Here is a 13,688-nt window from a genome sequence, read left to right on the forward strand (position 1 = left end):
ATGGATTGCTTCTGTTTTTTGGCTATGAGTAATGGTATTATGAACAGCCATGTGCAAGTCTCTCTGTGGGCATCTTTTCATCTCTCTTGGATAGATACCTAAAAGCGGAACTGCTGGACCATATAAGTAAGTGTTTAATCTTTTAAGGAATTAACAAACTGTTTCTCAAACTGGTTTTATCATTTTACCTTCTTACCAGCAATGTATGAGAGTTCTTTTCTCCATATCCTCGCCAACACCTGGCACTGGCAGTCTTTTTGATGTTAGTCATGTTAGTGAATATACAGTAGTTTGCATTTTCATTTCCTAAAGATTCATGATCTTTTCATGTATTAACATTCATAATTCTCCTGTGAGGTGTCTATTTGAATCTTTTGCCCATTTACTATTGGGTCACTTGGTTTTCTTCAGTATTGAGTTGTAAGAGTTCTTTATATATTCTGGATAGAAATCCTTTATTAGCTATATGCTTTGCAAAGATTTTCTCCCTGTGATCTGTCTTTTCTTTTTCTAAATGGTGTCAAAGTTCTAAATTTTAATGAAGTCTAACTAACAACATTTTTTCTTCTTTTCTAGATTGCGTTTTTGGTATTACATCTGAGAAATCTTTTCCTAACCCCAAGTCACAAAGAAGTTGCTTTACTTTCTGCATATAAGTGTTACTGGGAATAAGAGGACCTTCTTCCTACAGCTACTGTCAGGACTAAGCAAGATAATGTACATAAAGCATCTGACAAACACAGTGTTAAGATCCTTCCTCTGATTAGAACATCCATACTATTTTTTTTTTTAAGGTGTTCTTTTTCCTTGAATTCAGGACAGGAAAAAAACATAACCATTGCTTAACATTTCAGTCTTGTTGACCTTAGATTGAAAGCTTTGTAAGGCAAGAAACCACTATTGGTCATACTATACTACTGGAAATACTACCAAAACACTAGTTACAGGCCGGGTGTGGTGGCTCATGCCTATAATCCCAGCATTTTGGGAGGTCAAGGCAGGTGGATCACTTGAGGTCAGGAGTTTGAGACCAGCCTGGCCAAGACGGCGAAACCCCATCTCTACTAAAAATACAAAAAAAAAAAGAAAAAAAAAAATTAGCTGGGCATGGTGGCGCACACCTGTAATCCCAGCTACTTGTGAGGCTGTGGCAGGAGAATCGCTTGAACCCGGTAGATGGAGGTTGCAGTGAGCCAAGATCACGCCATAGCACTCCAGCCTGAGTGACAGAGTGAGACTCTGTCTCAAAAAAAAAAAAAAAAAAAAAAAAATTTGAAAATGGGATGGTCATTTTAAATATGCAAGAAAATGTCTTTTCCCAAGTTAAATAATTTTAAATTTCTAGACTACAAATCTTTGGTTTTCCTTGTTGACCAAGCACTTTGCCTTGCACATACTAGGATTTCAAAAACTTAAAAAAAAATACCTTTCTGTTGAAGAATATTTCCGTACTTGCCCTTTTATAAATTCAATGGTAAAAAGTTGTGGATTTTCTGAGTCACAGACCAATGCAAACACCTAATGAAAAAACAAAAAATAGCTTCAACAAAAAAAAGTTTATAGTTTTATAGTATTTCATTATAAAATGCATCGCTTAGCCTACAAAAGTCAGTATTTTAAGATGTGACTTGTTTACAATTTAAGAGTTTAAAACTGTTTAAAATCTCAAATTTTCAGTTATTAATAAGTTCCATTCTTTATATACTTGGAAAATAACTTTTGTAATAATCATTGTTCTATGATCAATTAATATAAATGTTGAGTTAAATACAGATTCTGTCCATTTCATATTCTTTAGCCATGAGTAAACATTAAAATAGAAAGAAAATTATCCTAATTTATCAATAGAAAGAAATCTCATTTAAGCTAACAATGCTGAAACTTACTTCTCCTAAAGGCTTCAATGTTGCAATATTATAGGTTGCTGGATCACGTTCTACTAAACATGTTTCTGTAAGTGCTAGAACTCTTTTAACAGGCTCCTTCAAAAAATAAAATTGAGACATATTAAAAAGTTATTTTTTAAAATGTCAAAATCAGATAAACAAATTTTCATTTTTAACATATGGGTCTTACCGAATGTCTAGGTGATATTTTTTGGACTACAAACTCTGCTAAAGATGTGATGGATTCATCAGTGCTGTATTTTCCAAAACGAAGATTCAAATATTGCTCGAATTCTAAAGGCTCTTTCCTGATCCGCAATGAAATACCTATGTAGTTACCAGCATGGTCTATTGCACTTTTAATAATCTCTTCTCTTTGCTCTGATGCAAATAAATGCTGCACAAATTTAGAAATTTAAAGTCAGAGTTGAAACAACTGAAATGTGTCTATAGCTAATCAACTCATAGGAAAGGTATTAAAGTAGCAATTCTAGAGAAAAAAGAGGTAGGTATCAGAGGCAAATAAGCAGTTGTTTCAATGAAAAGACTATTACTAAATTAAAATAATAAAGTCTTGGATACAGAGCTTTGCAACTAACTCACTGAATGGCAATTATCTCAAAATTTCTCAGGTTCTGGTTCTCATCACCTTGTGCAAAACAGCATGCTGGGTCTTCCGAGAAGGGCCTTCAAGGAACCCCAGCCAAGCCACTGGGGGTGATGGGTACTGTGTGGGCAGGATTCCCAGTTTCAAACAACGCAGCTCTGATTTAGTCTGTTTTACACAGTAGGCTTCTTTGCAAGATGATGCTGAAGAATGTTTAAATGTTTACAAGTCATTGGCCTACTGATGTTACAAACCAACTTCCTGGGCTCTATTTACAAAGGTAAGGAAACAGGCTACAGGATGAGTATCTGTTATTTGAAATGCTTGGGATCAGAAGTATTTCAGACTTCAGAGTTTTTCAGCATTTGGAATATTTTCATTACACTTACCAGTTGAGCATCCCAAATCTGAAAATCCCAAATCTGAAATGCCCCAATAAGCATTTCCTTTAAGCATCATGTTGGCACTCAAAAAATTTCCGATTTTGGAACATTTTGAACTTCCAGATTTGGTATGCTCAACCTGAACATGCATTTGGTGCCTAGAGGCCAGAAATGCTAAATGTCCTGTAAAGGGCAGAGTAGGAGTGTCCCACACAAGAAAGAATTGTCCTCCTCAGAATGCCAACAGCTCCCCTGCTGAGAAACACTGGATCACATCGTGTTTAAGAACCTGGTTTTATTCCTAGCAGCTTTTTATAGTCACCATAGATGCAAAAGGTATTAGATAAAGGTTTGTTGAATAAATCTGGTATAGTACCATATTTATAGTGAATTGATTCATTTTAGCTAGTGTCTTACAGTGAGAAAGTGGATTAATTCAAATGAAAACTTCTTGCTGCCACCAAGTAATACAAAATGTTGGCAATAAGAAGAGTATTAAAAAATTTTCATCCTTAATGTTTACCTTATTATTCCATTTTATCGCTTGGTTGAATTACTGTGATACAGTTATCCTATTAAGGCCTGACAGGCCATATTCTTGTAATCAGGTGTTTACCAACAAGATGTTAAGCATTCCAAATTACCACTGACCAGGGAAGAGACAGTCTATGGATAGCACTAAGACAGCACGCTTTGGGCTGGGAGAAGGGCCTTCATCTTTTGCTCAGAGGTAACCCACAGAGGTTTACCTGTATATGTTCCTAGATGAGGGAAACTAGGATGGTACCCATCAAGTGGGGAAAGAGTAAAATCTAAGATGGAAAACGGGCCTGTAACTATGAAGAACAAACTATATTTCTACATCAGATTATCTAGCCCCCATCATTGTTTATTTCCCTTTTGCTAACATCTACTATCTTATATATGTAAAAGTTCAATGCTTGCTTTGGCTCTGCTACCAACAGAAGGATATTTTATCTACAAAACACTAAAAATTGAAGCAGCATTCCCGGAACACTAAGGTAGCTACAAGAATTAAAATTTTCAAGAGAAAGGAATTTTGCAATTAAGTTCAAATGAGTCTCTCCATTTGGAGACTTTCTCTACTGCACATCTTTGAGACAGAAAGGCAGGATATATCTTAAAAAAAAAAGTTATCTATACTTCAGCTTCCATTATTGATTAACAGGGTCTCAGCATCTTAAGTAGCTTCTGTTATACCCCATAATTTACTTATATATAATTCTGAATTTCAGAACGAAAACATGCAATGAATTCCAAATTGAAGTTTCAATGCATGCTCAGATTTCAGATTATAAACAGCTAGGCAAAGGGTGAAAGACTCTCAAAAAGTAAGTGATTTTAAATTACTTTTTCCATTTCTTTTTTCCTTTTTGTGCAGAACAAGGTCTCACTATGTTGCCCAGGCAGGTCTCAAACTCCTGGGCTCAAGCTATCCTCCTAACTCTGCCTCCCTAAGTGCTGGGATTACAGGTGTGAGCTGCCATGCCAGGCTTAAATAACTTTTTCTTTTTTTATTTTATTTTTATTTTTACTTTTTTGAGAGGGAGTCTCGCTCTGTCACCCAGGCTGGAGTGCAGTGGTGCAATCTCGGCTCACTGCAAGCTCCGCCTCCCGGGTTCATGCCATTCTCCTGCCTCAGCCTCTCCGAGTAGCTGGGACTACAGGCGCCCGCCACCACGCCAGGCTAATTTTTTGTATTTTTAGTAGAGACGGGGTTTCACCGTGGTCTCGATCTCCTGACCTCGTGATCTGCCCGCCTCGGCCTCCCAAAGTGCTGGGATTACAAGCATGAGCCACCGCGCCCGGCCTAAATTACTTTTTCAAAGAAAGCTTAGAAACTTTTTGGTATGACAGTAATACCAATGAAAATAACAACTGTAGTCACTGTTTACCGTACTAAGCCATCCATTGTGTGTAAAGCATTTTACATAAATTATCTCACCAGATCCTCACTCTCCTCATTTTGGAAAGCAGCAAATTGGGATTCAAGCTCAGGTATCTTTGATACTAAAACCTGCACTCTTATACTTCCTTCCTGAGGACTCACGTGAAATTTCAAAATGAAGTATAAAAAGCTTTGCTTTCCTTCAAATGGTCGTGTCCCTTTTAAAGTGTTTTTTCTTTTTTAAATAGTACTTACCAATCTACTAAATCCTCCATAAAGTATACAAAATCCTCCTTGATAATCTGAGAGATCTACAAATCCTTCAATATTTCTATAGTCATAGGAACAGAGTACTCTGTTGGTTGCAGGATTAATTTGGTCAAAGCCTCCTGGAGTTACTTCCAAAATTACAGGTTTTCTTGAGTCACTCCAGTGATGCTTATAGCAGTTGTATCTCTAGAGACAGAATCAGTATTACTTTTAGGTTCATAAAATAAAATTATATAAAATAAAATTTAATGTATCAGTCACTATTGAAACAACCAAAAATCTAATTGTCATCATAAATATTTAGAGCTACTATCCAAAGTGTTAAAAATATGATTAATTTTAGCTATTTGGAGGTGTTTAAGAATGTTCACATTAACTGAAGACAGTACATTCTTTTTTAATTAGCAACAGGTTTGGGTTACAATATTTTGTGAAGCTATTTTAAGCCACTCTATGTAAATTTATAAAAAGAAAAAAGAGGACATCCTACATAGAAATGTATTCTGAAAGAGTTTTACTGGAAAAAAAGATCTACTTTCTTTGATGGATTCTTTTAATCCAAGTTCAATACCGAAAAGAGCTAAGTCACATTTCAGGGAAGTTGCAATATTCAATTTAAACAACCTGAACCAGCTCAGTATATTAATGTATATTTTATTTCCACATACAAAAAAAAAAAGCTGAGGCCTACATTTGACCTTAGGCTTTTGTAATCACACAATTGGAAAGTTATCTTCAAGATGTTTGATCATATTAGCAAGTAAAATTCCATTTAGATAATATTCCTTCACAAATTAAAGTAGCTGAGTGTCAGAAATTATTGGAATAATCAATATCCATTTACTATCCAGTTTTAGTCTTTAAAAAGAAAAAAGGTTTAATCAAGGCTGCTAAGCAAAATGATGCGATACAGAAGAAGAAAATAAATTTAAAATAAAAGAAAATTGAAGCAGAGAGAAAATAAGGATAACAAAGTTTCAGATGTGAAATGAGTATCCTCTCCCCCACCCAAACACCGTAAAGTTTTCTACCCATCAATATAAAGTGGGATACATGGTCAATTACAATTTTTAACGTAAAAATCAATTGGTTGCTCTAGAGTACAACTATTTCTGATACTGAAATAAGAAATTATCTTCTAGGTTTTCAGAAAAGAGAGTTAAGCACTAAGTAATGAACACCTCCACTAATATCCCAACACTGAAGTCAGCAATGACCTTCACAGGACATCGAGTCTCCTCAATATTACTGAACTATGCATCAAACACACACATAGTTCCATAAAAGTAATTATGCAGACAGACAAAGGGCCTGCACTAATCCAAGAATACAGAACCTTGATTCTGAACTAAAAGATCAATCAATGCCACACCTCTCCTGCAGGAATGGGAGTAGAAGGCAGGGCACAAAAATCGTGGAGCTTTCCAAACTATACTTGTTTATATGTCTCAAGACCACTATACAGGATATTCTCCATTCCCCCCAGCTCATAAACAACTGCCATTAATGAGATGTGCTGATGGAAACATCATTATCCCTCAGGATTGCAGGGGCCAACCAAGAAGGACTTTGAGAAACCCTGACTCAGAAGTATATCTAGGGCAAATGGAGGTCTTAAGAGCCAAATTCAGCTTAGGTAAGAAGAGTGCCTTTTAGCCAGCACAGCATTTGGAGTGGAATGTAAACTTGTTTTTAGGACGATACAGGTGTCACTTTGAGCCCCTTACTCCTGATGTAAAATCAGGTAAACTATCCTTTGGGCAATCTTCTAGAGGTACTGTTTCTACCACAAGATTTTGAAAAGTATTAAGTGGCTGAAGTTAACTGGTACAAAAGACAGCTTATATAAAAACTCTAAGAATGCTTTTGAAAGCAGTTGTTTCCCAAACAGATGAGGTACGTCACCTGCCAATATAGAATAATTAAAATAAGCACATCAAGTTATGATTTATAAAAATTTGACCATGGCTCATCAGGAACAAGAAATAAGCAGCTCGCCAGTTGCCATTAAACTATTTTAAAAGGCTGCTGGGCAACCAGCCAATTGCTAGAGTTGAAATTAGTGAGGTTTCTGGGATGCTAAAACAAGCAGCAGAATATTCATAGAAAGGATGAGGGCTTAAGACAGACAGGAGAATGGTGCTGCCCGCATATCAGAATTTAGTTCCTGCCTTTTGCCAGAAGCTAGGGTTCTGGACAGTTCTATAAATTTAAGCATTATTTTTCTCCATTATAAAAGTAATACCTGCTAATGGGAAGAAATTTAATATTTCAAGAGAGTGAAAAAAGGTTACACTCTTGTTCCTCTTTCCCAGAAGTCTCTGATTTAGTTTAAATGCTGCTGTTACGTTACTGGAAAAGGCCTGGGAAAGTTAAGACGACTCTGATATGCTACCACAGCTTCCTCCAAAGCTGTCAGTGCACCATGCCAAGCTTCAGTACAGGCCAGATCCAGTCCAAGAACATGTAAGAAGACAGTTTCAATATGCCCAAATCTTAAAACTTGAATACTTCTGAAATAAGAAACTCCTACACCAAACAACGAATGAATGTTCCAACAAGCACTATCAGCAGTATGACGTTCTCTGGTATTACTGTTTGGAATACTGTATAAGGACTACCTGAATGCTTACAGTGTTGCTTTTAATGCTCCAAAGGATTTTTTGCCTTTTTTCCCCCATCTACCAGTATCAACATTCTTAAATCTAACTGTTCATATTTGAGTTTCCTGTTAAACTACATCATATGATATCAGAAGACATTACAATTTTGTTTCTTTTCCCTTTAGCTTTGCTACAAATGGAACACACAGATTATGAAATGATTTCTACAATGAAGGGCAACATTTGAACAAAATACATAATAAATGTTAAATATTTACCCTTCCTGTGATTTTTCCCTCTGAAAAATCAGTTCTAAATCTCTGAAAGAGAAAACATAACCACAGTTTATGACAACAGACTGGTAAGGAAAACTTGGCTCAGTCCCTTCTACTCAAAGCAAGTAAAATCCTGACTTGGTAACCTGGACACTAAAAACTGTTATTCAAGTTACAGTTTAAGAATATTCAATAAAAAGAGTATGAAATCTTATTGAAGAACAAGATAAACATATAATGCTTTCTCCTGCATATGCAATAAAAAAAAAACTAATCAACTTTCAAATATAAAAGATTTTCCAGCCTGTTAGAGAAAAGTGAACGTTTCACAGTGTCAAGTTAAAGGTAAGAAAAAATAATCATAGTGGGTACAGGGGCAGAGAACATTAATTTCTCTACTTCTATGTAACTACTTCGTTTTAAAAAGAGAAGAAAGAAATTTCGTTTATGAACATGAAATCTTCTTACCAATGCTTCTGTAAGAAGTTCTGTTCTGTGCTCTGTAGAAAATTTTAAAGTTTCTGACTTTTTTCCACTGCCTTTACGAAATGTGAGGTTGAACTCCATTCCTTGTCCTTTTCCAACAGGGCTGATGCTGCAAATGTCTCCATAAGGCCACTTAAAAAAAAAAATTTTTGACTAGTGCTACTATAATACACTAAAATGTAATGCTTATTTTTGTCACTTTAATTTCATAATCACTGATTAAATCAGCAAAATTTTACAAAATAGAGTCTAGAAATTGTGTCTTACAGTAATTCTGTAAAAGAAATTCTTTAAAAGGCTTTTAAGTCAGAAAAATCCAATATGTATTCCTATTTTAATGATGACATTAATCCAAAGAAATTAAAATTAAAAAGTGACAAGAACTGGGAAGTGAAATTTTATGATTACTTAAAAATTTGTTAAAAAGTTTGTGAAACACGCCTAATTTGGAATTAAAATAGGCCAGAATATCTTTGAATATGTTTACTTATAAATGTTCAGGTTACTCTTGCCTTTATAAACACATAATCCTACTCCCATGACAAGTATTTTATACTAACTGGACTCATGACTTATATATGCTTTTATTACAGTAAAAAGTGTAAGCCTTTATAAATTATAGAGAACTAAATTACTAATTTTACATAAAGGAGGTGGCCACAACTAATAGTAACATCAAGTTATACCCTTGAGAGCCTAGAAATAAGCGTATTCTCCCCCTCCCCTTTATTTATTATTTATTTTTGGTCCCCAAATCAGAGTATTACGTAAGCACATCAATCTCTTTCAGATTTGACATTTCTATCTTCAAGTACTGATTTAAGGGAGGGTAATGGTCACAGCCTGGCTTTTAAAATTCAAAGGGAGTTCATACAAACACCTAACAGGATTACCTGATTTGTTACTTCTAAGGTATTGGGATTATATGTAGTAATCGCATGAGTTCCAACTGAAAAGACACGCTTATACCTACAAAGGAAAACAAGTACTTAAATTTAGTTTTAAACAAACAAAAAGATATTTTATAAGAAAATATATATAACACAAAACAAACATTTCAATACATAGAAATGTGTTAGTTGATTAATGGTGACTAAATATAGCTTAGTTATATATTCTCACCTTTTTAAATGTTCGAAAGTGTTATTTTTATTAAAACCCACCCACTCATTTTACTGTGAACTATTAAGATATCTAAGTAGAAAAGTATGACTTATATGCAATCAAGCTGGCAAAGCATCAGCTGAGGATGCTGAAAGATCCTAAATGGGAAAGTTTTATTAAAAAACAAAAAACAAAAAACACTGCATACCAATCCTTTCAAAATACCCTTACAACAAGGCCATATGGAAAGGAAGGAAAAGCTATGGCCTGGGGCAACTGGTCAGTCACAGCCATATCCTGGAATCTTAATAGTTTCTACTTAAGCAACTACCTATTACATCTCAGTGTTGCAATTTTATAGAAGTAGGAAGCCTACACCACAAACAAGCAGTTTTCACTTCTCACTTCATTTCCTTTCAAGTAACATATCTGAAGGAGAAAAAACATTTGGGTATCAGTAATCCTTCAGAAGAGAGAGGAATTCATAATCATAAAAGGAAATTGAATTAGAAAAACTTATTTAAAGCAAAATAATTAGTTCTTTGGAAATAAAATATTAAAATGGATAAAACATTAGTATATATAAAACAAAATTAAGGAAAACAAAGAATTCACACAACCAAAAGTTTTTTAAAATGCTGTATATAACTCTATGCTGACAAATTTGAAAATTAAGAATAAATCAACCCTTATATGGAAGAATTTAAGAAAGCTGCAAAGAATTACATCCTCCAAAAGCACCAGGCTTAAATGATTTCAAGACAGAAGAAACCTAAGAGGACCAAGTAATTCCCATGCTCCTTAAATTGTTGCCGAAAACTGAGTAAAAACAGCTTCTCAATTTTTTTACTACTACTAAAATCTGAAAAGACAATACAATAAGAAAAAAAACCACCAATCTATTTTCAAAGCTAATATTAGCAGTAACAATCAAGTTGCATTTTAAAATAGTAATACGCCGTGACCAATTAGGTAAAACTTCAATATTAGAAAAATCTATTAACATCATTTGTTATATTTATTGAAATATCTATTTGTATTTTAATACGAGATCTTTTTAATTTTCAAAAATGCTTGTTAAATCAAATGCCTTTTTGACATCTACGGAGAGAATCATGTTTTCTTCCTTTGAACTATTAATATGCTAAAAAGACATAAATAACTTAAACGAACAGCCATGATCAGACTCAAAGGTAATACAATAAAAGTATTCCCATTAAGATCAAGAGAGATCTTTCACATTTTCATTTTTCTCTTATTTTTTAAAATCAGTATATTATAAACATGAGAAGGTATTTCCATTTAGGTAAAAAGGAAATGATAGATTTTATTAATCTTTACCACATATCCATATAGAAAAGTATTGCTACATTGTAAGTGCTTTTTTTCCTAACTCTACATGTCTAAAGTGGAGTGAGAAACTAAAGAATTATAGCACTTCCCTCTAACAAAAAAGCAGTCATTTGCTTCTTTTTAAAGTGGAGTGAGGGTTAGGGGACTGGTGAAGTAAACAAGCTATCTCAAGAGCTTAAAAGGCTCAAAACTTCAAAGGCTTAATCAATTAATAGGAACAAAGAAATAAGATTTTGCTCAGTCTTTGACTTAAAAGCTGCACAGTGAAATCAAATGTGCAATAAGAGATGTGAATTCACAAACTATTTTTCAGAATCACCTTGAAAGTCAAACATGAAAATCCTTATAATCCTGAAATAAAACTACAGAATTTGTTTATTTTATTCTGTGAGCAAAAAGTGAAAGAATGCCTGAAATGTTCCAAATGTAACTGCTGGTGTCATGTACAGTCTTAGAGGACTGGCTAAGAAAACATCCTTTTCAATCCTACACCAATCTTCTCCACCACACCTAAGCCTCTTCTAATATCTTTCTCATATAATTCTGTCATCTAGAGCATACTGTCAAAAGAACTTTGAGATGACAATATTTTAGACCTACATTGTCCAATAAGAAAGACTTTCTGATATGGCAAATTTCCACGGTCCAATAAGGAAGTAGTCCCCAACCTTTTTAGCACCAGGGACTGGCTTTGTGGAAGACAACTTTTCCATGGACAAGGCAGGGGGATGGTTTCAGGATAAAACTGTTCCACCTCAGATCGTCAGCCATGAGTTAGATTCTCATAAGGAGCACACAACTTAGATCCCTCTCATGTGCAGGAGGTGGATGCAGCTCAGGCAGTAATGCTTGCTCGCTTGCCCACCGCCTACCTCCTGCTGTGGGGCCCAGTTGTTAAAGAGGCCAAAAACCTGGGCTTGGGGGCCCCTGCAATAAGGTAGCAATGAGCCAAGTGTACCTATTGAGCACTTGAAATGTGGCTAAGGCAACTGAATTTTACATTTTATTTAAAGTTAAATAAATAGCCACATGTAGTTAGCGGCTACCATATTGGAGAGATCACATTCTGGATCCTTCAGCAAAAGGATCCTGGAGTTGTATGCACGCTAGACCCAGCACAGTACTGTCACAACTAGTAAACACGGAGCTATCTTTCAGATAAATATTGAGCTCTAAAGCCATCCTAAGAAAGCTATTAATAAAAAAAATTCCTAAGAGAATTCCCTTCCCCTCCACATTCCCTTAAGTACTCCCCATGCTGCTCCTCTTTTTAGAGTGGCTGTTGAACTTCGCTTAAGGATGGGGCAAATATTTCTATGTCATTTAAGACATCTTTATAAGCAAGCTTGAACTTCCAAAGATTACCAAAAAAGCCTCCCTGGATAACAAAACTAAACTTTCAATGATTTTCTAAAAAGCCCCCTTAGATAACAGATTTAGAGATGAAAATCTCTAAAATGTCTCGCATGTGTAGAATATTAGTCAACATTTACAGCTAAAAGATTTTTATCAGCAAAGCACAATGACTCACACCTGTAATCCCAGTACTTTGGGAGGCCGAGGCAGGAGAATCACTTGAGGTCAGGAATTTGAGACCAGCCTGGCCAACATAGTGAAAACCTATCTCTACTAAAAATACAAAAATTAGCCAGGCATGATGGTGGGTGCCTGTAATCCCAGCTACTCAGGAGGCTGAGGCAGGAGAATCACTCGAACCCGGGAGGTGGAGGCTGCAGTGAGCCAAGATCATACCACTGTATTCCAGCCTAGATGAGACTGCGTCTCAAAAAAAATAAATAAAAGATTTTTATCTTTTACTAAGTCAACAGTGTCCCAAGTTAAAGAAGAGACAAAGACTCCACGGATTCAGGGAGGCACAAATCTTCATCTTTGAGGCTAACTCCTACCATAGTACCCAGCATTGACTACAGTAGATACTCCAATAAATGCTTAATAGCTAAATAAAACAATCTATCCAAAAATATGTCAACATACAAATCTATGACCTATTAGCCTGCTCTTGCCTTTAAAGCAGAATGTCAGACAGCAAGTAATTTTACACCAATTTTTAAATTCATAGTATAACATCAGAAAAAAGACCTTGCCCCCTAACTGAAAAATTAATATTCATATTGACTTTACCTACTGTACCTGTTTTCTTTTTATTCAGGCACTAAACTTACATCATTAAATGCCTACAAGAAGTAGGTATTTCTTAAGTTATCACAACTCACAAGTTTATTGTAATACAACAGCTTATTAAGAAACATAATTTATGTTACCATTAGGTATGTTATTTAGAATCAGGAAACAAATGCTGCTTAAAGAAATACAAGTGTTTGAGGCAACTGCTTTATCTATGGGGCATTTTACTCCCCCTGAAATTGGTGATAAAGAATAAGAAAAAAAAAATGTAGTGCTAATGATAGTATTGGTGGAGATAAGATCATCTGAACAGGAAAACCACTCAGGCAAAAGCTGGGGATGTAATCAAGTTTTGGATTTGATAAGGTGATGCTTATATTTTTTTAACAGACAGATTAAACTTATATTAATTTATATTAAAACACTTCTAAATTATTTTAATTCCTGAAAATAAAAATGTTACAGCATTCTTAAGTTTTCTAGTTCTTATGAATACTGCTTTCCTCTTTTAAACAATTTTTTTGGCCGGGTGCAGTGGCTCACGCCTGTAATCTCAGCATATTGAGAGGCTGAGGCGGGAGGACCCCTTTAGCCCCGAGACCAGCCTGGGCAAGATGGTAGACCCCATCTTGAAAAAGACACACACAAAAAAAAACCAAGAAATTTT

The 13,688-nt window shown here is 35.0% G+C and overlaps 1 protein-coding gene across 3 annotated transcripts in view; it reads right to left on the minus strand.

The window, feature by feature from the left end:
• Window positions 1-13,688, minus strand: part of DNAJC13 (DnaJ heat shock protein family (Hsp40) member C13) — a 119,418-nt gene that overhangs the window by 81,307 nt on the left and 24,423 nt on the right. For all 3 annotated transcript variants that reach the window (XR_004031282.1, XM_003265225.2, XM_030816826.1), the window contains exons 3-9: window positions 9,313-9,388; window positions 8,402-8,551; window positions 7,937-7,978; window positions 5,041-5,241; window positions 2,077-2,283; window positions 1,887-1,982; window positions 1,427-1,518 (exon numbers count right to left, since the gene is read on the minus strand). Coding sequence is in view for 2 of the 3 variants with exons in the window: in XM_003265225.2 (XP_003265273.1) it covers window positions 1,427-1,518; window positions 1,887-1,982; window positions 2,077-2,283; window positions 5,041-5,241; window positions 7,937-7,978; window positions 8,402-8,551; window positions 9,313-9,388 (864 nt within the window). In the remaining variant the exon portion in view is untranslated. The remainder of the gene's footprint in view (window positions 1-1,426; window positions 1,519-1,886; window positions 1,983-2,076; window positions 2,284-5,040; window positions 5,242-7,936; window positions 7,979-8,401; window positions 8,552-9,312; window positions 9,389-13,688) is intronic.

This window comes from Nomascus leucogenys, chromosome 8 (genome assembly GCF_006542625.1).
Source record: "Nomascus leucogenys isolate Asia chromosome 8, Asia_NLE_v1, whole genome shotgun sequence".
NCBI classification, from domain to species: Eukaryota; Metazoa; Chordata; class Mammalia; order Primates; family Hylobatidae; genus Nomascus; species Nomascus leucogenys.